Here is a 26,063-nt window from a genome sequence, read left to right on the forward strand (position 1 = left end):
ATAAATACATTATACAACACTCATTAGGAGGGACCCATGAGTTTCCCCTTTGAAAATTAAACCAATAAAGTTTAAATAAATAAATGTAAAAATGATTGTGGAGAGCTTTCTGGCTCAGAGAAAGAAGAAACAGGAGGTGGGTGAAGTCCAACAGAATTGGCGTTATTTTACACTTCTCTTTACTTTTACGTTTCACATTTGCTATTTTTCCAAGTGGTCAAAGTCTGAGGTCGTGAGCTCTGTGGAACAGGTTTTTATAAAAAAAAGATCTCTGCAGCTTTTACTTAACCCTGACCAGTTGCCCAGGCCCTGCTGCAGAAAAACACCCCCACAGCATGATGCTGCCATCACCGTGCTTCATTGTTGGGGTTGTATTGGGCAGATGATGAGTCATGCCTGGTTTCCTCCAGACAAAACATTTAGAATTGAGGCAAAATAGTTAATTATTTGTTTCATCAGACCAGATAATCTTATTCCTTACAGACTGAACAAGTCCTTCATATGATCTTTTTTGCAAACTTAAAATGAGCTTTTGTCTATTTTGCACTGTGGAGAGTCTTCCGTCTAGTCAATAGAGTCCATAGAGTCCAGATCAGTGGAGGGCTGCAGGGAAGGTTGTCCTTCTGAAACGTTCTCCCAGCTCCACACATCATCTTTGGAGCTCAGTCAGAGTGTGTAGCAGCCCGGTTGAAATAAAGTTGACTCTTGCACTGATGTTGGCGTTGGACTCTTTTTCCTGTTTTATTTTCCTTATAATGCACCATATTAGACTTCAAAACACCTTATTTGCATCCACAATTCCCCCTTTTTTTTTTTGTCCACAACAACACAGTAAGAGCTAGAACAAACAACAACATTCACAAATAATTCAGATACATGCAAAATAAAATGAAATAATATACTATTAAACAGCAAAACTATCACATTTTAAAGATAACATCTAATATAGACAAGATAAAATTACTTACCGTAACCGTGTTGCTTCTTCTCTCCAAGCATGAGCAATCTCCACATGTGCTTGATTTCCGTGTATGCGCGATCTTCGCGACAGTCCGTCTAGCCGTCATTTCAAAATAAAAGTCTCTATAGGCTTAATAACTTTAATTGCCAATATTAAATTTTCTAAACAGAATAAACACATAAGTAATATTCAGAAAACTTAAACTTATGTTCAGTATAGTGCATGTAGAGAATATAGAGCGTATTTAAAAACTACTCAAATAACTGTGGGTTATTTACACTCCCACCAAAATCACGAGTGACTATAATCTCAAACTTAAATCACGAATGATTTTTAAAATGAATTAACCATTACTTAACCTAGATGAAAGTAAAACAAAGAACTAATCATCTATTATGAACTGCTTAGCTTAAATGATACATGAAGTTGTTTAAGCTGCCTCTAGCAGCAGGACCAACTTCTGCACTGGTCGCTCAACTACTTATGGTTTGCTCAGACGTTTTCCATCCTTTCCCAGCCTTCTGTCTCCAAAGCGTATTTTTACTCTTCTCACTAGATTATCCTTGTTAACCACAGTCTCAATAACTTCTGCCATTCGCCACTCATTTCTAGGCAAGTCTTCTGCTTTCTCCAACACTATATCTCCAACTTGCATGTTTCTCTTGGGGGTTAGCCAACATTGTCTGGTTGCGATGTTAGACAAGTAGTCCTTTCTCCAACGGCTCCAATAAAGTTACTTCCTTGGTCACACTTTATCTGACGAACCGCTCCTCTAATAGCAATGAAACATCTCAGACTATTAATAAAGGAGTCCGTAGACATATCATCCAGCATCTCAATGTGGATGGCTCTGCAACAGAAACAGGTGAAAAGAAGTCCGTACCTCTTGCATGACCTACGCCCTTGTTTTGTGAAGAACGGGCCGAAACAGTCCATTCCACAGTACGTTAATGGCGGGGATGGATCTATGCGCTCTGAGGGCAGATCTGCCATATTTTGATGTTCTGTGGGTCTGTGGTGTTTACGACATTTTATACAGTGTTGTACAAAAGAGGCTACAGTCCTGTTTACTCCTGGAATCCAGAATCCTCTTGATCTGATCTCATTGATAGTTAAGCCTTTACCTTGATGTCCAGTTTTCTCATGACAATCAGCAATTAGGAGTTTTGTTACTTAATGTTCCTTTAAAAGGATCAACGAATGTTTGACAGAGTGTGAAACAGAAGCATTGCCGAGTCTTCCTCCCACCTTAAGCAATCCATCATGATCCACAAAGGCATCAAGATAGTGTAGCCTGTTACTGCGAGGTAGTGTCTTGCCCTTACTCAACAATGATATCTCCTCTGGATATGTCTGACTCTGCAAGTCTTTTGATAACTCCTCACGCTCAGCTACTGTACTGTGATCACTTGACTTGTCCTTTCTTACTCTATGAAGTAGGCGTGCCACTGCTTGGATGACTTTGGACCATGAAGATAACCTTGTGAGTCGGTCAGATAAACAGGTGTCCCCTACTGTATAGGTATTCAGTGATGTAGCCTTTTTGACCTCTGGATTTTCAATTTGAAGTTGAGGGTTAACATCCACAGGAGGAGGTATATGTCTCTGCCATAAGATGTTGGGTCTAGTGAACCAGCAGGAAGTGACAAGATCATCAATACTTAGGCCTCGTGATGCATAATCGGCTGGATTCTCATCCGAGGAAATATACCGCCACTGTTGAGGAGCGGAACTGTAATGAATTCTCTGAACTCGATTCGCAACAAATGTGTGAAAGCGACGAGCTTCGTTACTGATGTAACCCAGTACCACTTGGGAGTCAGTCCAGAAATATACCTCTGCATCAGTAAGATTAATTTCTTCTTTCAGCACATCATCTACTGCAACTGACACAACTGCCGCAGTCAACTCTAACCAAGGAATTGTTGTGACTTTGAGTGGAGCTACCCTAGATTTAGCCATGAGCAAAGTACAATGGACATCACCTTGTTCGTTTTCGACTCGGAGGTATGAGCACTGGCCATACCCATTCGTACTGGCGTCCGAAAAGTTATGAATCTCTTTCCTTGTGATTTTTCCAAATCCAGCAGGTACAACACAACAAGGAACCTTGACCTTCACCAAGTTAGTGAGATCTGTCTTCCAGTGCTCCCACCTGGGCCGCAACACAAGGAGGCCACAGTTGACAGTATACCTCTTCAGGTTGCTGGTTGGTTCTTAAAGTTAACACGAAATATGAAGTTGTCATCATCCAGATGCCAGTAAAGGCCTAAAGCTCTTTCCAAAGCCTCATTGGAGAGGGAAAGATCAACAGTCTTAACATCTGTTGCATGTTCAGAGGATGGTATGCTCTCTAAAACTGCCTTATTTTTAGAGACAAACTTATGCAGCCTCAAACCTCCCAGTCTTCAAAAGATGACGTGCTTCTTGTGCCAACTGAATTCATTTCTTTGCATTTTCAACACTGGAAACTCCATCATCCATGTAAAAATCTCGCATAATGAATTGTGAATGCTCACCCTCTTTCGCAAGATGCTTCAATCCAAAGTTGGCACACCCAGGGGATGACGAGGCACCAAAAAGATGTACTCTCATTCGATAGGTTTGAGGTGGTAAGTTGACATCTCCATTTCTCCACCAAAGGAATCGTAAGTAGTCTCGATCTGCTTTGTCGACATGGAACTGGTGAAACATTCTTTCGATATCACACATCAAAACAACTGGTTGATGTCTGAACCTTAAAAGAATTCCAACCAGGCTATTCATCAGGTCAAGGCCTGTGAGCAAATGGTCATTTAGGCTGGCTCCCTTGTATCTGGCAGAACAGTCGAAGACTATGCAAATTTTCCCGGGCTTCTTTGAGTGATACACCCAGTGATGGGGGATGTACCATTTTTCTCCCTCCTTTCCTTCATCCAGGTCTCCTTCAGCGTCTCCGTTTTCTATGATCTCCTCCATGAACTTCACATAATGTTCTTTATACTATTTATCCTTCTCTAATCTCCTCTTGTTGAAGTTTTACCACTGCAAGGGGTTTGTTATCTGGAAGGAAGGGTCTCTGCCTGAAAGGAAGGGGCATTTCTAAGTGATTGTTTTTGTTCATTTGGACGTTTTCTTCTAGTCTGTTCAAGAACACAATGTCCTCCCGAGACACTGCCTTTGTGTTTTCATTAGTGTCCTTGAAATCTGACTCTAGTAATTTAATAAGATCTGCTGGTGTAACAGAAGGAATTTCCTTGATAGATACTCTGTGACATATGTTAACACCACTTATTGACTCATGATTCTTCAACGAAGGGCCCACAATGCTTCATCCAAGATCCGTGCGAACAGCATATGGCTTGTTGTCTGCTCCAATGGTCACTTCTCTGGGTGCTAGAGCTCTGGAACAGTTATATCCTATTAAGAGTCTAACCTCACAATCTTGAAGTGGGGGATTTTTTTCTGAGTGACCATCAGGTTCTTGTTCACCTGTCTTACTAAGACCCTTCTCCACTTATTGCTCACTTTGGCTGAGCAACCAGGTCTTCAGCAGCTCTTTAGCAGTCCTAGATGCCCAACACTTTTGAGAATTATGGAGGTCATTGTCCTTTTGGGAATCTTCAATTAAGGAGAATATTTTTTGCCTTCCCCAGATCTGTGCCTTTCAATTCTGCAAGCAGTTTCTTTGATCTCATAGCTCATGAACAAGTCATGAACAATCAGTACATTTTTCCAGGTAGATTCCAGTGAAGGTGTAGAAATATTTCAGAAATGATCAAGAGAAATGGGAGGCACCTGAGCTAGAATTCATGCATTGTTGCAAAGGGTCTGAATACTTATGTATGTCATATTTTAATTATATAATGATCAAATTAAATCAAATAATGTTTCCTTTTTCAGACATATGCAAATATTTTTAGTTCTCTTTCACTTTGTAATTTTGTCATTTTCGGGGTACTGAGTGCAGATTAATGAGAAAAAAAAATTATTTGAACACTGTAGTATCAGGCTGCAAAATTACAAAATGTAAAATAGAGTAGTAAAGGGGATCTGAATACTTTCTGAATGAACCATAAATCTCTCTGTGGTAATTTCATGAAGAAACTGTGACCATGTCAGCGTGAGAGTGAAACAGGACGCGGAAGCTGGAGTACAGCTCGCTCGGGTTTTAATGACAAGAGTGAGGGAGAGAGATACACACAAACACAAATATGCTTACGGCAGTCCCTATGTTGAGAGAGCCCGAGGTGCGCTTGGGGAGAAGCATAGCTGATCCGAGATGCGCGGGGAGGAGAAGCGCAGCCGGTACAGGATACCGGAGTCAGAACGGAACGTCAAGCATTGAATCCTGCAAGTGGAGTCCGAACGAAAGAGAAAGCAAGGAGTCCTGCGTGAAACATAGAACCCATACATTTAATAACAAACAAGGGAGTGATTGAGAGTGAGGAGCTTATGTAGGAGCAAGGCAAAGTGCTGATGAGCCCCAGGTGTGCGTAGTTAAGCCTGGAGCTCCCGAGAAAGCGGAGGCATGAGTGACAATGAGCCCCATGTGTGCATGGTTAAGCCTGGAGCTCCAGGGAGAGCGGAGGCATGAAAGTCACAAAAGGGGGCGTGGCAGGTGGATCCCTGACATTACCCCCCCCCCACTCGGAGGAGGTTCCCGGTGTCCGACCAGGGTCGAAAAGGACCCGGTCAGAATCGCCGCGGAACCGGCGAAGGCCGAGAAGGACTCGAGATGCCCCGGCGAGAACCGGAACCGGACGATGCCCGTTCCGAAGACACAGGACGGAACCAAAGCCCTCAGCAGAGGTCCAAAACAGCGCACAGCTCATCGCGGAGGCCAGGAATGGAGCGAAACCACCACCGGAGACCGAAGGCAGGGCCAAGACCGGTGGCAAGGAGCTGGAGAGGTGCCTCCAGCAGCAACCGGGGATGGAGAGCCGCCTGCAGCAGAGACTGGAGACTGAAAGAGGTCATGAGCGGAGGCCGGAAGCAGAGAGATGTCTCTGGCATAGGACAGGGACCAAGCTGTGGCCGCAGCAGGGTCCAGAGGCTGAGCAACCTCTACAGCAGAGACCAGAGACTGAGTGATGCCTTCGGCGGTGATCAGGGGCAGAGTGATGCCCACAGCATGGAGGACTGGAGCGGAGCGATGTCCACCCCGGGGACCCGTAACGGAGCGATGCCTTTGGCAGAGACCTGGAGACGTCGCCCGGAGAGGGGCTCGGAGCCGTTATGTCGCCCAGAGAGAAACCCAGAGGCGAGATGTCACCTGGAGAAGAACGGTGAGGCGTGACTTCACTGCAGATGGGTTTTAAGGCGAGCCGTCGTCTAGTGGGATACTTGGGACTGGGACATCTTCATCGAAGGAGCTCGGAAGCTGGAGGAGCTTGGGAGTGAGATGTCGCCTTCGGGGGAGCCCGAGAGCGAGAGATCGTCGACGGAGAAGCCGGAGGAGCTCGGGCATGAGACATCGTCTTTGTAGGAGCTCAGAGGAGAGACGTCGCATCAGAGAAGCTTAGAGGCGTGACGTCGCCATCGGAGGAGCTCAAAGGCGAGACGTCGTTATCAGGAAAGTTCGCTGAAATCCTGTTGCCTTCGAAGGAGCTTAGGGCTGTGGTGTCGTCCTCAGAAGACTCTGGGACCGCAACATCACTGCTGGATGGCTGTGGAAGCGACCTGGGGCTGTCAGAGGAACCTTCATAGGCACCATGGCGGCAACCCGATCATGTCCCTGTCTTTCTTTTTTCTCTCCCTTTTTTTAATATATACCTTTTCAGGGGTTCGTTATTCTGTCAGGGTGCGAGTGAAACAGGAGGCGGAAGCCGGAGTACAGCTTGCTCAGGTTTTAATGATGAGAGTGAGGGAGAGAGATACACACAAGCACACACACGCGTGCACACGGCAGTCCTTAGGTTAAGAGAGTCCGAGGTGCACTTAGCTGATCTGAGATGCGTGGAGAGGAGAAGCGCAGACGGTACAGGATAGTGGAGTCCGAACAGAACGGAAAGCAAGGAGTCCTGCGTGAAACATAGAACCCATACATTCAAAAACAAACAAGGGAGTGATTGAGAGTGAGGACCTTATGTAGGAGAGGGGGCAGAGTGATAATGAGCCCCAGGGTAGCAGTTTAGTAGTTTAGCCTGGAGCACCAGAAAGAGTGGAGGCATGAGTGACAATGAGCCCCAGGTGTGCGTGGTTAAGCCTGGAGCTCCAGGGAGAGCGGAGGCATGAGAGCCACATTTTATGATCTTATTACAATCTTTATTATAACTATGTGTGGCGGGACGTTGATTGGTAAGAATTGACACTAGTGTACAACTAGAACAAAACGCAGACTACGCCACCCCGTTTCTATAAACGGGGAAATTTAGACCCAAAATAGAGCACACAGGTTTGTTTCCACTAAACACAGGAGACGTGAATATAAATACAAAAATACTTTTATTTCACAATAAGGATAATTAGTTAAAATGTAAAAAACTGTTGATCAGGCAGGAATGAAATAAAGGAAATAAAATACTTTCAGGCTGAGGCTTACCAGTAGGGTGGCTAGCTGCACAGTGAGTATCTCAAGACACACCACTCACCCAAGTATGCTTCGCACAAACACACACACTCACACCACACACACACACACACACACACACACACACTAAGTAAGAGGGATGCAATGGCCATGGCAAAAACACTCTGTGAGAGAAACACCACCACCACAGGGTCAAAACAGCTAGCTTCTCTCACTGGAGGTCTTCAGCTCCTGAAATAAACAAAAACAAACAAGAGTATAAAACCAATTAATCAAAACATACAATTCAACAATTTGCATTGGATCAAGTTCAAGCCATGGATGACAAGTATGGACCATTTACTGGCCACAAAGGTTCAAACAGAGAGGCAGTAACTCCACTAGGTTTGAACCAAAAGCTCATGACCCTAATCACAATGGCTCAACAAAGGGTTCAAGAAAAGAACAAAACCAAAAAGAAAAAAAAACCAAAAAAAAAACGAACGGACGGACGGACGAAAACAATCAGGGTTCAAATCAAATCACAAAAAAAACCCCAACAACTTAATCAAGGAGGAAAACTGAAGAAGGTCGCAATAAATACTTAAATCAATACATTTAAACAGGGAACAAAAACTTAATCTTCCCAGGTACCATATATTAGGTGTTCTTCCACGCTGTCCACAGGAAGAGTGCAGATCAAGGGAAAATAAAGAAAAACAAACAAACATGCTGCTGGTGGCAATTACATGGCACATCTCCTGTTAAGTGACGGCTCGAACTAGCCTTCCTTTAAGCCACCAACATGAGCGTGGAGCAACAAAACAAAAACAAACAAATCCAATACAAATGGTCACAGAGAATTAAAAAAAAAATAGCAGCAGAACAAACAGTGCAGTCTTAATGTTGTATAAGGAGTAACTTAGTCCACAGTGACGAAAAGCTTGTGAGCAATTACCCCCACTAAAATAGACAACAATGAAGCCAAATCAGTCAGAGACACCAACACAATCATGTTTAAGGGACTAGATATACATACCCAGAAGTAGATCGCTAAACACACAGGTTCAGTTACTCGCAGTTTTATCCAAAATCAACGAACTGCAAATATGCAGGTCTTCCATCAGTGCATACACAGACTGCAATATGATTGAAGCATAAATTACGAGTCACACCGCAACAAACATTAATCCACTGGAATTAACATATCTGGAGTGAAAGACAGCCTGTTCCCAACAGCAACGTCGCGCCAATCCTAAACACAACCTGGCTACAAACCAATATACCCACTTAGTAGTGCATAAACACTAGCAGCAACGTTAGCCAAACAGCTAGGTACATACCTCCCGCAAAGCTGCGTGCACGCGCCCACAAATGACCATGATTGTATCATGCACACTCAGGTGGCATAAACTACGTCTTAAATATGGCTGGAACGGCAGCCAATAGGCTGTAACACTGGTCATTCAGGCGACAGTCACGTAAAAAAAAGGGCGGTACCTAAGTTACAACCACGTTTACTTGGGCGGTACCCAGACTGCCCTACTACATATGTTTGTAGGCCGCACCTTTTCTAGGAACTCAGTGATCAGCTGTGGCTCATGACCAGTTTTCTTTTTAAATTTTAATGGAACAGAAATACATTAACAATGAAGTTTATTTTATTTAAGACTTTTACTCTTGACTTATGCTCTATGCTGCTATCTAGAAAATGTGTAAAGTAACTGCATAATAGCAATCTAGATTTAACAACAGAATGTCGTTAATCCTACAGTCTAGCAGCTCTTCTTCAGCAGATTCTGAGGACAAAATGTGCAGTTCATCTACCGTTTAAAAAAATAACACAAAATGTCTAGAACAAAAGTAAAATCCTGCTTCAATTTGTTTCTATTTGCACTTTGTAGTAGTTTTTATTGTCTAAACACTGGGTGCAGTAAAATGTTACATTTAAAAAGCTGCTAATATCAATAAAACATTGGCTCATCTATCATACTGGTACTTTTTTTAACAAAAAAAAAGTTTTTGGTATATACTATTAAACTGCATGAGGTTGTAAATTGGGATTATATGAAGATTAATATTTGTTGAACAGCTGATATAAATAGTTGGGCTCTGATCTATGGATGGGTCACCATTGTCTGGAACTTCTACATCTTTCACAATGCTGAAGTGTTTGAAGTAGAGGTGGGAGGTGGAGCAGGGTGTCAGCTAGTGTTCTTTTCTATAATAATGATGGTAATAGATGATTTAATAAGGTTCCTCCAGGCTGGTATCACTAGATACTAACTTTCAATGAAATATCATACTTTTCTCCTCAGCATGTGGAAACGCACAAGAAATGATGACTGAATAATTTTCATGTTTACATTCTGTTCTCTGTTTCTGTTCCCTTTTCAGTGCTGGTTTCACTTTTACCAGTGGCTCATGCTCAAGGTGATTTATTTATAAATTATTCTTTATATCGAATAAACTTTTGATGTCACCCATATGAGGATGGGTTCCCCTTTGAGTCTGGTTCCTCTCAAGGTTTCTTCCTCATATCATCTAAGGGAGTTTTTCCTTGCCACTGTCGCCACGGCTGCTCATCAGGGACAAACGCACACCATTCACCTTCACTGTTGTTTTCTGTAAAGCTGCTTTGAGACAATGTCAATATACAAATAAACTTGACTTGACTTGACTATATCGTGTACTTTTTATTTTTTGTAAATTCACAATAATTATTGTCAGTAAGATATAATGATTAATGTGATTAAAATATTGAATAAATTGATTATTCCTTTCTTGTTTTAAAACTCTTAAATGTTCCATTTAACAGTTATGCATTACTTTTTGGTGTAACTAATCAACAAAGTAATTGAGTTACTTTTTGAATGAACTAACGAGTAACTGTAACTAGTTACTAATCTTTAGTAACTAGCACAACACTAATTGTGGCTGACCTTGGTGAAAAAGGGGCCTTCAGGTTTGTGTTTTGTAGATGTTGATGTTGTTGTTTTTGTCTTCGAATGACCGTTGCATTATCGAGAGCATTTGCATGCCCTGTCATAGGCTGAGATCTATGGTGAGATTTTAAGCAGCGACCAAACGAAAACCAGTTTTTGTTGCACGGAAAGGGTGCTTCTTTTGTTGATCTCAGAATCATTGAGGGTTTTTACTCAAGTTAGGTGATTAGCCCTGGATTTGAAACCTGGTGCGAGATAAGAACTGGCTGTACCGATTGCACCAACGGTAGCGGATTTGGTTCTTCGAAAAATCCGGCCAGACACTGACAGATTACACACTATATAAAAATCGAAATCAAGATTACTGTCCAAATAAGTCTTTGTTTTCTTTTTAGCAAATTTATTTTAATCTTCTTCCTAACATTTTATCTTCTCCCTGGTTTCACTTGCCATATTTTCTCATTGTTGCATCTTTTCTTAGAGATACGTCTGTCGTTCCCACTCTTCCAGTATGCTGCAAAAAAAAATTCTCTTTTAATGTAAAAATTATTTTGAAAACATCCTGAATTTATTTGTTTCTCAATTTATATTATTTATTTTAATCAAATTCTTTAATAAAAATTTTTTATCAAGAGTGCACTTGGCAGCCCCTATAAAATCTTTAGCAACCCCTAATGGTCAAGTATCAAACACTTTTAGCAAATGTAGAACATAAACTTTAAAATATATGTTAAATATATTTTATATTAACATGTTTATAAGTAAAACATAGTAACTCTTATGTAAAAAGCAGCTTTGACACTTTCCTCATTTTAAACCAACAGCTAAACCCAAACTGACTATAAGAGTGAATCCTCAGAGCTCTATCTACACTGGAGACACCATTACTCTGAACTGTGAGCTGCAGGAGAAGACTGGATGGGAGTTTCTCTATTATAATCAGTGGTTTCAGCTTCTGAACAGTGAACCAGCAAACTCATTTAAAGTGACAGTTAATAATGCAGGAGAAACAGTGTACAGGTGTCAGGCACGCACAAGAAAATACAACTACTACTACTACACAGAGCTCAGTGAACCTGTTAAGATTACAGTAAAAGGTATGTGATGATTTAAGACTTTAACAGGTTTATTGTTGTACAGTATTTGAATAACAAATATTTTATAATTATTGCAATTCCATGTTATTTTATAATGTTTTAAATAATCTTGAAGAGCAGGTATTATTCATCAATAAATAAACCACCTCAAAATTAATGAACACAGTCATAATCTTTTATAAACATGTTTATGTCTGTATGGGCAAAAAATATTTGAATAACAAACCACATAATTTCAATTCTGGATTCTGTTCAAACATGTGTATCAAATAATACATGTGTTCAGAATCAGTGGTGTTGAAGAATTTAACTTTTTTACTATTAAACTGTTTAAGAATTAAAATCCTTACGCTTCAGTGATGCTGTTACACTGTAAGATGTGGCTGTGACTTTGGTTTGTTGACACATTAGACACAATTATACATTCAATATATTTTCTATCACTGTTCATTCAAAAGGTCTGCTGATTATCTGTGCAGGAGGAAGACCACATACAGTACTGAGTGTATCTCCACAGAACTGGCTGACTGAAGGAGACTCAGTGACTCTAAGCTGTGAGCTTACAGACTCTTCTACAGACTGGACATTCAGCTGGTACACAGTTGTTCCCTACAAGAAGGGATTACCTGCAATACAAATTATTCATGGCTATATCATGTATGTGGAGCTTCTCTCAGACAGCAGCAGAGGATCTGGAGGCTCCTACACTCTCAGTCCTTCTGCTCTTCATCACACAGGAGTTTATGTGTGTAGAGGAGAGAGAGGAGAACCAGCCTTTTACACACTGTACAGCAATCCACAGCCTCTATGGATCTCTGGTGAGGAAAATTAACTGTTTTTAAAAAGTATCAGAGAAATAAATATATAAATATTAAAATAAATGTATGTATTATTTATTAGTTAATGCAAATGAGGTGGTTAAATGTCACAAGTAAGATTTTACATTTTGCAAAAATGATGAGAAATGTCATGGTTCTGAGCTGATGTGATCCCTGATCCTGTGCATCTATTCCTATTTTCACCTTAAACACTGTATTACGTGAAGACCCTGGAGGCGAAAGCCGAAGTGAAAGCAAACAAAAAGTTTATTTGCGTCACAGGGCAAATCAGAACACAACACTTGCCTTGTAATGTGAATAATCCGCTGGGGCGCAGCGGAAGCGCGGACCACGGTGAAAGAACAACAAAAAAAGAAAGGTAGTCAGTGTAGAATCCAAGGTGCGCTTGGGAAGAAGCACGTACTGAACAGTCTACAGGAAACACGTGTGATGAGCAGCATAACCATAGACAATAACTGACAATGTAAATGTGGAGGTGAGGGGTTTATATGGGTGTGGTGATTAGTGCCAAATGAGTGTCAGGTGTGTGTGAGACTATTATGCTGGCGAGGAGCTTCGAGCGGGCATGGGAGCTCCCTGTCACACTGTTTATATTAATATCCTCTGTTTTATATTAATATCCACTGTTTTATATTAATATTTTCTGTCTATGCCATTCTGGTACATCTTTGTAACAATTGCAAAATTTTCCTCTTTTCCACAGTTTTGATTTTGTTTATCAGATTTAAACTTTGCTGTATCTGTTAAAGAAAAGGAAATGATAGATTTGTTTAAAAAGTATGTAGTGTCTTAAATGTAAAGTATCTTAAATGTGTAATATAAATACACAAGATCCAGAAATAATCTTATTGCAGTTAAAACTGAAAAATGCCAGATAAACAAACACAACAAAGTTCTAAAGTTCGGTCTTTTAAACATTAGATCACTTGCACCCAAAGCACTGATTGTAAATGAGATGATCACAGAGAATAATCTCTCAGCACTCTGTCTCACTGAGACCTGGATTAAACCAGGTGATTATATGGGTCTAAACGAGTCGACACCGTCAGGATATGTTTATAAGCATGAGCCCCGTCAGACTGGTCGTGGGGGGGGGTGTAGGAACCATTTATAGTGCTTCTCTTAATGTTAGTCAGAGATTAGGATTCAGCTTTAAATCATTTGAAGTGCTCGTTCTTAAAATTGCACTTTCAGACATGCACAGAAAACTCGCTCTGGTCACCGTGTACAGACCCCCAGGACCCTACGCTGATTTTCTTCATGAGTTTGCTTGTTTTCTCTCAGACCTCTTGATCAGTTTTGATAAAGTGCTGCTTGTAGGAGATTTTAATATTCATGTAGATGATGCAAACGATGCCCTAGGATTATCATTTGTCGATTTACTAAACTCTTTTGGAGTTAAACAAAACGTCACCAGACCAACCCACCGTTTTAACCACACACTAGACTTAATAATATCCCACGGAGCAGACGTCACTGATATAGATATTTTACCCCAGAGTGATAACATCACAGACCATTATCTCCTACTGTACACACTACCGGTAGAGCAGATTAACCGTGTTTCACCACGGTATCGACTTGGTAGGACTATTATTCCAACCACTAAGGACAGATTCATAAATAACCTGCCTGATTTATCTCAGTTTCATATTAAACCCATAACTGCTGATCATCTTGATGAGATGGCAAACAACATAGACCTTATCCTCACTAGCACTTTAGACACTGTTGCCCCCATCCGGTTAAAAAAGGTTCGAGAACAAGCACCTGCACCTTGGTATAATAGTCATACGCATGCCCTAAAGAGAACAGCACGTAATCTGGAGAGAAAATGGAGGAAAACTAAATTGGAGGTATTTAGAATTGCGTATAAAGACAGTATGCTTAGCTACAGACAGGCGCTAAAAGCTGCTAGAGCTAAACACCTGAGCAAACTCATAGAAAATAACAAAAACAACCCCAGGTTCCTTTTCAGTACAGTCGCTAAATTAACAACAAATCAGGGATCTGAAAAATGTGTTCCATCACAGTTTAGTAGTGAAGACTTTATGAATTTCTTCACTGAAAAAATAGATAACATTAGAAAAACAATTGTGGCAGTTCAACCTCTGACAGCATCTCCCGACACAATCGTACTTACAACCCCACAACTACACTGTTTTACATGTATAGGACAGGAAGAGCTGTATGATGCTATTATGAAAGCTAAATCAACAACATGTCAGTTAGATCCAATTCCCACTAAACTACTGAAGGAAGTGTTATATACAGCTGGTGAGCCTCTTTTAAATATTATTAACTCCTCACTATCGTTAGGTCATGTCCCTAAATCCCTCAAGTTAGCAGCTATTAAGCCCCTCATTAAAAAACCTAATCTGGATCCAAACACGCTATCGAATTACAGACCAATTTCAAATCTCCCATTTATGTCTAAGATTTTAGAAAAGATTGTCGCTGCCCAGCTATGTAACCACTTGCAGGAGAACAATATCTTTGAAGAGTTTCAGTCAGGTTTTAGGCCCCATCATAGCACAGAAACTGCTCTAGTTAAAATCACTAACGACCTGTTTTTAGCTTCAGACCAAGGCTACATCTCCCTATTAGTTTTACTAGATCTTAGTGCTGCGTTCGACACTATAGATCATGATCTTCTCCTCGATCGCTTACAGAATTACATCGGTATTCAGGGACAGGCATTAAGCTGGTTTAAATCCTACCTGTCCAATCGTTACCATTTTGTAGATTTAAATGGAGAGCTATCCAGGATAATGCTAGTAAATTATGGCGTGCCACAAGGGTCAGTTCTGGGACCCCTGCTTTTTACAATATACATGCTTCCATTAGGAAATATTATTAGAAGGCATGGAATTAGCTTCCATTGTTATGCTGATGATACCCAGCTATATATTTCATCCAAACCAGGCGATACAGCTCAATTAGCTCGCATAACTGAGTGTGTTGAAGAAATAAGAGATTGGATGACCCATAACTTTCTGCTATTAAATTCTGATAAAACGGAGATTTTGCTCATCGGCCCAAAAAATAGTACACAGAAGCTCCAGCATCTCAGCCTGCATTTAGACGGTTGTTCTGTAACTACTAGTTCAACGGTAAAAGACCTGGGAGTTATTTTAGACAGCAACTTATCTTTTAAAAATCACATCAATCAAGTTACAAAAACAGCCTTCTTTCACCTTAGAAATATTTCTAAGCTAAGAAATATGTTATCTATATCTGATGCAGAGAAGCTCGTCCATGCGTTTATGACCTCTAGAATAGACTACTGTAATGCATTACTAGGTGGATGTCCTGCATCATTAATAAACAAGCTTCAGTTAGTTCAGAATGCAGCAGCAAGAGTTCTTACTAGGTCAAGAAAATACGATCATATAACCCCAATCTTATCGTCCCTACATTGGCTTCCTATTAAGTTTCGAATAGACTACAAACTACTGCTACTCACTTATAAAGCACTAAATGGTTTGGCTCCCATGTATCTATCCAGTCTCTTAACACGCTACAATCCGTCACGCTCCCTGAGATCTCAAAACTCTGGGCTTCTAGTAGTTCCTAGAATAGCAAAGTCCACTAAAGGCGGTAGAGCATTTTCACATTTAGCTCCTAAACTCTGGAATAGTCTTCCTGACAGTGTTCGGGGTTCAGATACACTCTCCCAGTTTAAGTGTAGATTAAAAACATATCTTTTTAGCAAAGCCTACACATAACACACATCACACACATCACATCACAACCTTGTGCTCCAGAACATCTGATCACATGCACATTATCAACTTGTGCTGTTAATATCATGAACAGCAGCTACGCTAATTCCTCTCCACTGCTTCTCTTTCTCTCCCCATCCCGAGGCATCCTGAGGTTTGGCCAGCTCCAGTCACGTCCCACCTCGTGAAGATTATGGACCTATGGATGAAGTAGAAGTAGATGCCGAGTGTTTAAAGGCCCTGGCATGGAGAAGCTGATGCTGGATCTATGATGATCACAAATTGTTCTGTATTGTTGAAAGATTTATGACCAAACTTTTGATGTCACCCATATGAGGATGGGTTCCCCTTTGAGTCTGGTTCCTCTCAAGGTTTCTTCCTCATATCATCTAAGGGAGTTTTTCCTTGCCACTGTCGCCACGGCTGCTCATCAGGGACAAACGCACACCATTCACCTTCACTGTTGTTTTCTGTAAAGCTGCTTTGAGACAATGTCTGTTGTGAAAAGCGCTATACAAATAAACTTGACTTGACTGACTTAATATCAAAAGGCCTAAACTCATATTATCCTGCAATAGTGACTAATAGTTCCTGGAGAGGCCAAAGTTAATTACTGAACCGCCTGGACAGATGGTTCTCTGCAAACAGAAGTGTAGGGGGTAGACTTAATGTTGTCTTAAGACTGGTGAGAGATACGCGCTCTCGCCAGTGTTGAGATAATTTTCTTAAAACAAATATGGAATGTGGTCCAGGATGTATATCTTCTTGGGAGGCAACCTCCCCGTTCACCATATACTTCAGGGTACAGGAAAAAGGGATGCGCTTTATGCTTTATGATCTGGGAATGTAAGCCCTGGTACAGCTGGAACACATCAGTCTGGACAAAGACAGGTCTCTCTTTACGTTCAACATTATTGCATAGTAAGCTCATATGCATCTCATTTACATTAAGAGGCGGACCCGGAAAACGGGCAAGCATTTAATGTGTGTGTAAGCATGGATCTGGAGTCAGACTTTGAATCAGAGCGTGCGGACTCCAGGCTTGACCGGAAGGCCTGTAAAGATGCTGTATTTCTGTGCTGAATAAAAAATCATTATTTACACGAAATACGGTGTCTACGGAGAGTCCTTCCAGCTGACAACTACACCTCATCAAGACGACGAAATATACAACAAGTATCAGAGAAATGAATATACAACAATCAGACATAACATTATACCATTATGAGTGGTGAAGTGAAGAACACTGATGATTTTCATCATGGCACCTGATAGTGAGTGGATTTATTTATTAGGCAGAAATTGAAAATGTTCTCCACAAAGTTGATGTTAGAAGCAGGAAAAATGGGCGAGCATAAGGATTAGAATGAGTCTGACAAATTGTGAAGTCTAGATGTCTGGGTCAGAGCATCTCCAAAACTGCAGCTCTTGAGGGATGTTCCTGATCTGCAGTGGTCAGAATATATCAAAAGTGCTCCAAGGAAGGAACAGTGGTGAACCGGCGACAGGGTCGTGGGCGGTCGAGGCTCATTGATGCACGTGTGGAGTGAAGGCTGCTCCGTGTGATCCGATCCAACAGACAAACTCCTGTAGCTCAAACTGCTGAAGAAGTTCATGCTTTTAATGATTGATGGGTCACAACTGTTTTAGCACCAAAAAGGGAACCAATAATATGCAGGTGGTCACAATGTTATGTCTAATCAGTGTTCATTCTCTGTTCTGCACTCTGTTTATTTTTTATGCCTTTGCAAGATTTTTCAGTTTTTTTTTTCTTTCACAGATTTGATTTTGTTCTTTATACTTAACATTTAGTGTTTTGCAGCTTTTATGATGATGATTATTCCATGTTAAACCTGAGTGTGTTTTGTCTCATGATGTGGACTGTGGCTTTGATTATCTAATTAATAGACATCATTCTGAACACACACACTCTTGTATCCTTATTGCATTACAATTTGTACATATTTTGAATTGTATTTCTTCTGTGTTTAAGGTGAATCTCCTCCAGTTTCTCTGATCATCAGTCCCAGCAGAACTCAACCCTTTACTCGTGACTCTCTCTCACTGAGCTGTGAGGACCAGAGTAACTCTACTGGATGGATAGTGAGACGATACACAGACAGTGAAGGAGTGTTAGATTGTTCACAGTGGAGATCATTTACAGGATCTACATGTAACATCAGCTTCCTCTCCACATCCCACACTGGAGTTTACTGGTGTGAGTCTGAATCTGGAGAAAACAGTAATCCTGTCAACATCACAGTTCATGGTGAGTCTTCATGTAGTGTGTTTACTATTAAAGTCATGTTGAAGAATTAAACCTTTTACAATTAAGATGTTGAAGTATTAAAATTTTAGGCATCAGTGATGCTGTTACAGTGTAAGATGTGGCTGTCAGTTTGGTTTGTTGACACATTAGACACAATTATACATTCTGATTTTCCTATCACTGTTCAATCAAAAAGTCTGCTGAAGAAAAATTTTGTATTTTCTGTGTAACAGAAAGACCACAGACAGTACTGAGTGTATCTCCACAGAACTGGCTGACTGAAGGAGACTCAGTGACTCTAAGCTGTGAGGTTACAGACTCCTCTACAGACTGGACATTCAGCTGGTACACAGTTGTTCCCTACAGAGACGGTGTAACTGCAATACAAAATAATTGGGGCTATTTAATGTATGTGAAGCTTCTCTCAGACAGCAGCAGAGGATCTGGAGGCTCCTACACTCTCAGTCATTCTGCTCTTCATCACACAGGAGTTTATGTGTGTAGAGGAAAGAGGGGAGAACCAGCCTTTCACACACTGTACAGCAATCCACAGCCTCTATGGATCTCTGGTGAGGAACATGAACTGTTTTTAAATAGTTTTAGAGCAATACAGTTTTAAGTATAAAATTAAATGTATGTATTATTTTTCTGTAATAAATAATAAGGTGGTTAAATGACACAAGTACAATTTCACCTTTTGCAACAATGATGAGAAATGTCATGGTTCTGAGCTGATGTGAACCCTGATCATGTGCTTCTATTCCTATTTTCACCTCAAACACTGTTTATATTAATATCCTCTGTTTTATCTTCTGTTTATGCCATTTTTTACGTCTTTGTAACAATTGCAATATTTTCCTCTTTTCCTCAGTTTTGATTTTTTTAATTATATTTAAACTTGGTCATTTAATGAAATGATAGATTTGTTTAAAAGTATCAGAGAAATAAATGTACATCAATCAGGCAAAACATTATAACATTATAACATTATGAGTGTTGAAGTGAAGAACACTGATGATCTTCATAATGGCACCTGTTAGTGGGTGGATTTATTTATTAAGCAGAAAGTAAACATTTTGTCCTCAAAGTTGATGTTAGAAGCAGGAAAAATGGGTGAGCGTAAGGATTAGAACGAGTTTACCAAATTGTGACGTCTAGACGACTGGGTCAGAGCATCTCCAAAACTACAGCTCTTGTGGGATGTTCCTGGTCTGCAGTGGTCAAAATCTATCAAAAGTACTCCAAGAAGGAACAGTGGTGAACCGGCGACAGGGTCGTGGGCGGTCGAGGATCATTGATGCACATGAGGAGTGAAGGCTGGTCCGTGTGGTCCGATCCAACAGACGAGCTCCTGTAGCTCAAACTGCTGAAGAAGTGCTGTTAATGATTAACAGGTCACGACTGTTTTACCACTAAAAAGGAAACTAACCCAATAATAGGCAGGTGGTCATAATGTTATGCCTAATCAGTGTTTATTCTCTGTTTTGCATTCTGTCAATTTTTTATGCCTTTTTTTTTTTCAAAGTTTTGATTTTGTTCTTTATACCTAACTTTTGGTGTTTTGCAGCTTTTATGATGATTTTGAGGTTATGATTATATTCCATCGTAAACCTGTATCTGTTTTGTCTCATGTTGTGGACTGTGGCTTTGATTATCAAATGAATAGACATCATTCTGAACACACACACACACACACACACACACACACACACACACACACACACACATGCACACACACACACACACACACACACACACACACACACACACACACACACACACACATACACACACTTGTATCCTCATTGTATTACAATGTGTACATATATTTATCGGATTTCTTCTGTGTTTAAGGTGAATCTCCTCCAGTGTCTGTGATCATCAGTCCAAACAGAACTCAACACTTTACTCATGACTCTCTCTCACTGAGCTGTGAGGACCAGAGTAACTCTACTGGATGGACAGTGAGACTATATACAGACAGTGAAAGAGTGTTAGATTGTTCACAGTGGAGATCAGGTACAGGATCTACTTGTAAATTCAGCCTCCTCTACATATCCTACACTGGAGTTTACTGGTGTGTGTCTGAATCTGGAGAAAACAGTAATCCTGTCAACATTATAGTTCATGGTGAGTCTTCATGTAGTGTGTTTACTGTCAAAAGAAAAGAGAAATGTTCAATTACAGAATTTTCAGAACACCAAGAGTTTACAATTCAGCAAACTGTTCAAGATGAATTTTTTTTTCTCTTTACATTAATCAATAAATATTATTGTGTAATTCTGAGCATGGATGTGTGTAAGTCATGTTTTACAATCTGAATCACCAAAGAGCAGGCACCGACGGGTTGAACCCTGGATACATGGAAGGTATGGTGGATCCGGAGCGCTCTGGTGAGCCTGAGTCAGAGGGCCACTGGATTGACGACCTTGAAAATGGGGGAGGGGCCGATGAAGCGTGGGGCGAGCTTCCGACAGGTGGCCTTAAGGGAAAGGTCCCGTGTAGAGAGCCATACACGCTGTCCGGCATGGTAGTGCGGGGCTAGGCGCAGCAAAGCCTTATGGCGTTCTTGAGCAGGGCTGCTCGGGCGGTTCTCCAGCCACGACGGCAGCGTCAGAAGAAAAGGGCGGCGGAAGGAACGGCGGACCGGGGTATCTGGTTGGAGAAGGTCGGAGGCAGGTAACCATGGACCACCTGGAAGGGCACAAGCCCTGTGGCAGCAGGGGGAAGGGTGTTATGGGCATACTCGATCCACATCAGTTTGTCCGACCAGGAGGAGGGTTCTCAACTGCAAAGGAGGCGGAGACCAGTTTCAAGGTCCTGGTTGAGTCTCTTGGTCTGTCTATTCGTTTGGGGTGAAACCCAGATGGCCCCTCCAAGGGTGTGGACCGACACCGATTTGGGAAGGATGGCTCCTCCTCCTCCAGGGCATGAACCCTCGAGAGCACAAGGGCTTGAGCTTCCGGCTTCCAGGCTGGTACGAAAGAGAGAACCGGAAGCGGCCAAAGAAAAGGACCCATCTAGCCTGTCAGGGGTTGAGTCGTTTAGCCGACTGAAGGTACTCAAGGTTGCGATGATCCGTCCAGACTAGGAAGGGGACCTCCGCACCCTGAGGACGTCAGGCCGTGGAGGGGCACCGCCAACGAACTATAGCCTTGGCGAAGCCCAAGAACCTTTGCAGTTGCTGGCAGGAGGCGGGGACCGGCCAGTCCCAGATTGCCTGGATCCAGGCAAGGTCCATTTGGATATTACCGGCTGGGAGAACATTAGGATATTGTCTAGGTAGACAAACACGAAGGCGTTGAGCATGTCACGGAGGACCTCGTTGACTAGTGCTTGAAAAACGGCCAGGGCGTTGGTTAGGCCAAACGGCATGATGAGGTACTCGTAATGACCAGCTGGGGTATTGAAGGCGGTTTTCCATTTATCCCTCTCCCTGATACGCACCAGATGGTATGCGTTGCGAAGATCCAGCTTAGTAAAGATCGTGGCACCATGCAGGAGCTCGAATGCCGAGGCCATAAGTGGCAAGGGGTAACGGTCCCGGACAGTGATCGCATTAAGATCCCGGTAGTCGATACATGGGCGTAGGGATTTATCCTCCTTTTCTACAAAGAAGAAACCTGCCCCAGCTGGGGAGGAGGATGGTTGGATGATACCTGCTGCAAGGGACTCCTGGATGTACTGGTTCATGGCAGCTCTCTCTGGGGCGGATAACTGATACAGGCGGCCCCCTTGGGGCATCATGTGTTTTGTTAAGTTACATGTATTGTAGAAGATGCTTCAGCTTCTCCTCTTGATATTTTCACACAACACAGTTTGAAGTCTGCTTTATTTTCATCATTAATTATTAAATATTTCCAGATCACTTTCATTTCCTGTCATCTGTTCATTAGTACAACATCCACTAGTCTGAAGAAGCACATCAGATGTTAGTATTAGTTTAGTGTGACACTGAGCTTCTTTACTACAGTAGATATCCGTACAGAGCAAACAGCACCATCAGGGACTTCTCCAATCCTAGTCACAAATTGTACCAAAAAACTTCCTTCCATTCAAGAAACAAGACCATTATTCTATGAGATCTTCCTTTTTTATATTGTAAATGTGATTTTCTGTGTTCTAGATGGTGATGTGATCCTGGAGAGTCCTGTCCATCCTGTGACTGAGGGACATCCTCTGACTCTACACTGTTTATATCGTAACACAAATCCCTCAAACCTCCGAGCTGATTTCTATAAAGATGGATCAGTCGTCCAGAACCAGACTACAGGAGATATGATATTCCATAAAGTCTCAAAATCAGATGAAGGTTTCTACCACTGTAAACACCCAGAGAGAGGAGCGTCACTGAGAAGCTGGATCTCAGTCAGACGTGAGAAATCAATAAATTTTTATTCAATCAGTCTTTTAAATGTATTTATAATGTAGTTAATTGGTTCCGGGTTTGAGATATTTCAGGTTGTGATTTTTCTATCCTCAGATCCTGGACCCAGTGGTGTATCTGTTGGAGTGACTGTTGCACTGATTTTGGTCTTTTTGTTCATTGTTTTGGTGATTTTAATGATTCTGCTGTGGTTCTACAAAATGAAGAAAGGTAATAAGTTGTAAAATATGATTTTTTCTGTAGTTTATGCAGTTGTTTCTGTTTCTACTTTATATTTGATCTTTGTGGTCTTTCTGTGTAATTTAAAGTGTTATTTTTTCAGATCTATAATCTCTCTCTCTCTCTCTCTCTCTCTCTCTCTCTCTCTCTCTCTCTCTCTCTTTATAGAAAAACAGCAGAAATCCAATCAGGAATCTCAGTCAGGACACAAACCACTTCAGACTGGTCAGATTCTGTCTCAGTAACTGATTATTTCTGCATCTGTTCATTAATATACTTACTGTTACTGTAATTTATCTTTATGAACATTTTAGATATTATATTTAGAGATTTCACTCTGATTTCTGTAGGAAATGAAAACCTTTATGCCGCTGTGGATCAGGCAGATACGAGTGGAACAGGTAGCTTTATTTCATTTCAGACTTTTTCTCCTGCATTAAGTATTGATTTACTCTTTACAGTGTAGTAGTAAAGTAAAGCAGTATCTTGTAGTGATTAACACACTGCACTGTGTTCGGATGAAGCGGCAGCTGAAAGCAGTGACACTTACGCACAGGTCATGAAGAAAAAGGAGGCAAAGAAGAACAATGGTAGTGTTTTATTGCCAATTTTCATTACATTTTTTATTTAGAACAGTAAGAAAGTAATCACATTCAGTCATGTATTATACTGCTGAAGATCATTGGGATGGTTTTGTTCTCTGCTACTGCAGGTGCTGATGCTGAACTCGGCATGAATGATGTGACTTACGCTGAGATTCAACTAAAACCCATGAAAAAAGAGAGAAGAGCACAAGGTAAAGATAAATAAAGAACATTTATTCTGTATTATTGATCACCTGCACACTGTTATTGTTTTATGTAATGATGTAATAAAACACTCTGTTTGGTGCTGCTACAAAGAAAAAGTCACCAACAGAATAGTGTAAAGTTTTATAAATTGTATTTTCATATAATAGCAAGTGTTTTATTCTCTTTATAACACAGACAGTATTTACTACTTCAAGTTTAAATTGTTTATCAAACAATAGGTCATTTTTTTTTTTTTTTACTTATAGTGAAATTACAAAGTGGGAAATTATACAGAGCAAGTTGTTTCCTGTTCTCACTTTCAGTATTGCAGCTATAAACTGTTATTGTTTGGGCCTCTCTTTTCCTTCTCTCTACATTCATAAGAAAATGCAGCTTCATAAATTATAAACATCCTGGAAACTTCTGTTCTTGCAAGTTCATGTGAACAAATTGTTAATTTAAAACCAATAACATAAAAAATGTGGTTTAAAACACCTCCTGTCCAATCAGACTTGAGAATTTAACAGTGCTGTAGATGATCTGTAATTTTTCAGTAAATGAATGATTTGTTTTTTGCTCCCGAGTAGAAAAGACCAGTGTGGGTGATGATACTGTTTACTCAGAACTGCATCAGAACATGAAGGTAAAACTCATCACATTTATAAAGCTTTAAAGAAAATCCACACACCATGAAGTGAAAAACATATTTAAAGGTGCATTATGTAGAAAAGGCAGTTACAAAGACAATTACAAAAACATCAATTTAATTATTTACATATGCAGATAAACAAAAACCTACATACATGTTATTTTTGTATCTACACAACTTTTTCTCTTCTCATTCTACTTGGTCAATTATGTCATAGTAAATTATAAACATGAAAAATACTAACAAGATGAATAACCTACTGATTTGCTGCTGTAGTCTGTAATATTGATCCAAACTGTTGAATAATTTGTACCATCATTAATATCAATATCAGGAGAAATGTATTATTGTCTCTTTCTGCAGTGATCCATGTGTCTGTCTACACTGATGAAGCAACAGAGATCAAACTAATAGATGGAAAACTCTGAGTTTGTGTTTGTTGTCTGTTTTTTCCTTTAAATGCTCTGCTGTTAAACCAAACTGCTTTGATCTAAGCCTAATGCTACCTGGTGGCTTTTTCTGAGAACTTGCTTGCATCAACCATCACACCATTCCAGAGAGACACAACATCAGGATTTCACTGGATGTGTGTAAATAACAAAAATTCATTCTCTGAAAGTAATTCTGAAGATTCTAATGATCAAACACCCCAACAATTGGTTTCCTTGTCCTTGTCCCTTTAAAATTCCCAGAGAGTAGGACCTGCCTAAGAGGCTCTACTGACTGGAGAAGTTCTTCACTCAGATGCTCCTTGTAATGGGAAGCCCAACACCAGGAATGCAAACATGGAGGTTGAACAAATATTTCTGGAGGAATTCCTTACCAATCTTTGTACCACATATGCAATTGTACTATTGCTTATACAGTATCTGGACTTCCAGTTGGGTCATGGAAAGGAACAGCTGGGAACCATTTGATCCATAATAGTGGAATGAGTTGAACTGTTCAGTACTGCAGAAATAATAAACAATGTTTGGCTGGATTCAGTTTCATAGTTATGCAAAATGAAAGACTGAATTACATTTACAAATGTTTGAATGAACAGATATGTTTTTAAATCCAGGATATTATTTTGAAGCGTAACTTTTCTTACTGTCCTCATTGGTCTATTTATGAATCTATTGCAATTTATACATGAAATAAAATCATTTAACTTGTCACTTATGTCCAGGTTTATTTTGTTCACTTCCATTTATGTATTTATTTTATTAATATTTTCTAATCACTTTCAAAACCAGTTTATAAACATTAAGATTAAATCCAAGAAGTTCTATGAAGGTGCCACTTGACTTAGTGAGAGTCCAAGAACCTGAATTATCTCACACACCAATGCAACATCACCACAAATGCAGTTTTTCTCTCTTTAAGTAAAATATAAATGTATTTGGAGATGTATGGAATTTGATGAGTTGCAGAATTAATGAGACTGGTGTTATGAGGGATGGATGGTGGTGCAGCAGGTCATGTTGCCATCTCAGAGTTCCTGCTTCAATCCTGAGCTCAGGCTGCTGTTTAAATGGAGTTGTTTTTTATACAGTAGGTGAATCCCTTCTACTTTTTTACAGTCAGGAAGGTGGACTGAATTATTGAATGAATCTACTGTATGTGTGTATGAATGTACTGTATGTGTGTATGGTCTCCTGTAATGAACTTATCCACTGCTCCTGGTATTAAACTCTATATTGATCACA

General features: G+C 40.6%; 2 protein-coding genes across 2 annotated transcripts in view; both read left to right on the forward strand.

The window, feature by feature from the left end:
* The window catches only part of LOC310726799 (Fc receptor-like protein 5), a 72,002-nt gene extending 46,470 nt beyond the window's left edge, over positions 1 to 25,532 (forward strand). The window contains exons 2-14 of the mRNA XM_083542731.1: positions 9,849 to 9,884; positions 11,221 to 11,493; positions 11,973 to 12,311; positions 18,051 to 18,326; positions 18,560 to 18,895; positions 20,181 to 20,456; positions 22,453 to 22,701; positions 22,810 to 22,923; positions 23,101 to 23,157; positions 23,283 to 23,333; positions 23,645 to 23,728; positions 24,311 to 24,366; positions 24,736 to 25,532. Coding sequence (XP_083398857.1) covers positions 9,849 to 9,884; positions 11,221 to 11,493; positions 11,973 to 12,311; positions 18,051 to 18,326; positions 18,560 to 18,895; positions 20,181 to 20,456; positions 22,453 to 22,701; positions 22,810 to 22,923; positions 23,101 to 23,157; positions 23,283 to 23,333; positions 23,645 to 23,728; positions 24,311 to 24,366; positions 24,736 to 24,738 — 2,150 coding nt within the window. The 3' untranslated portion in view covers positions 24,739 to 25,532. The remainder of the gene's footprint in view (positions 1 to 9,848; positions 9,885 to 11,220; positions 11,494 to 11,972; positions 12,312 to 18,050; positions 18,327 to 18,559; positions 18,896 to 20,180; positions 20,457 to 22,452; positions 22,702 to 22,809; positions 22,924 to 23,100; positions 23,158 to 23,282; positions 23,334 to 23,644; positions 23,729 to 24,310; positions 24,367 to 24,735) is intronic.
* Positions 1 to 26,063, forward strand: part of LOC310726753 (obscurin-like) — a 238,298-nt gene that overhangs the window by 136,894 nt on the left and 75,341 nt on the right. The gene's annotated exons all lie outside the window — the stretch shown is intronic.

Source organism: Silurus aristotelis, assembly GCF_946808225.1.
Source record: "Silurus aristotelis genome assembly, chromosome: 5".
In the NCBI taxonomy this organism is placed as follows: domain Eukaryota; kingdom Metazoa; phylum Chordata; class Actinopteri; order Siluriformes; family Siluridae; genus Silurus; species Silurus aristotelis.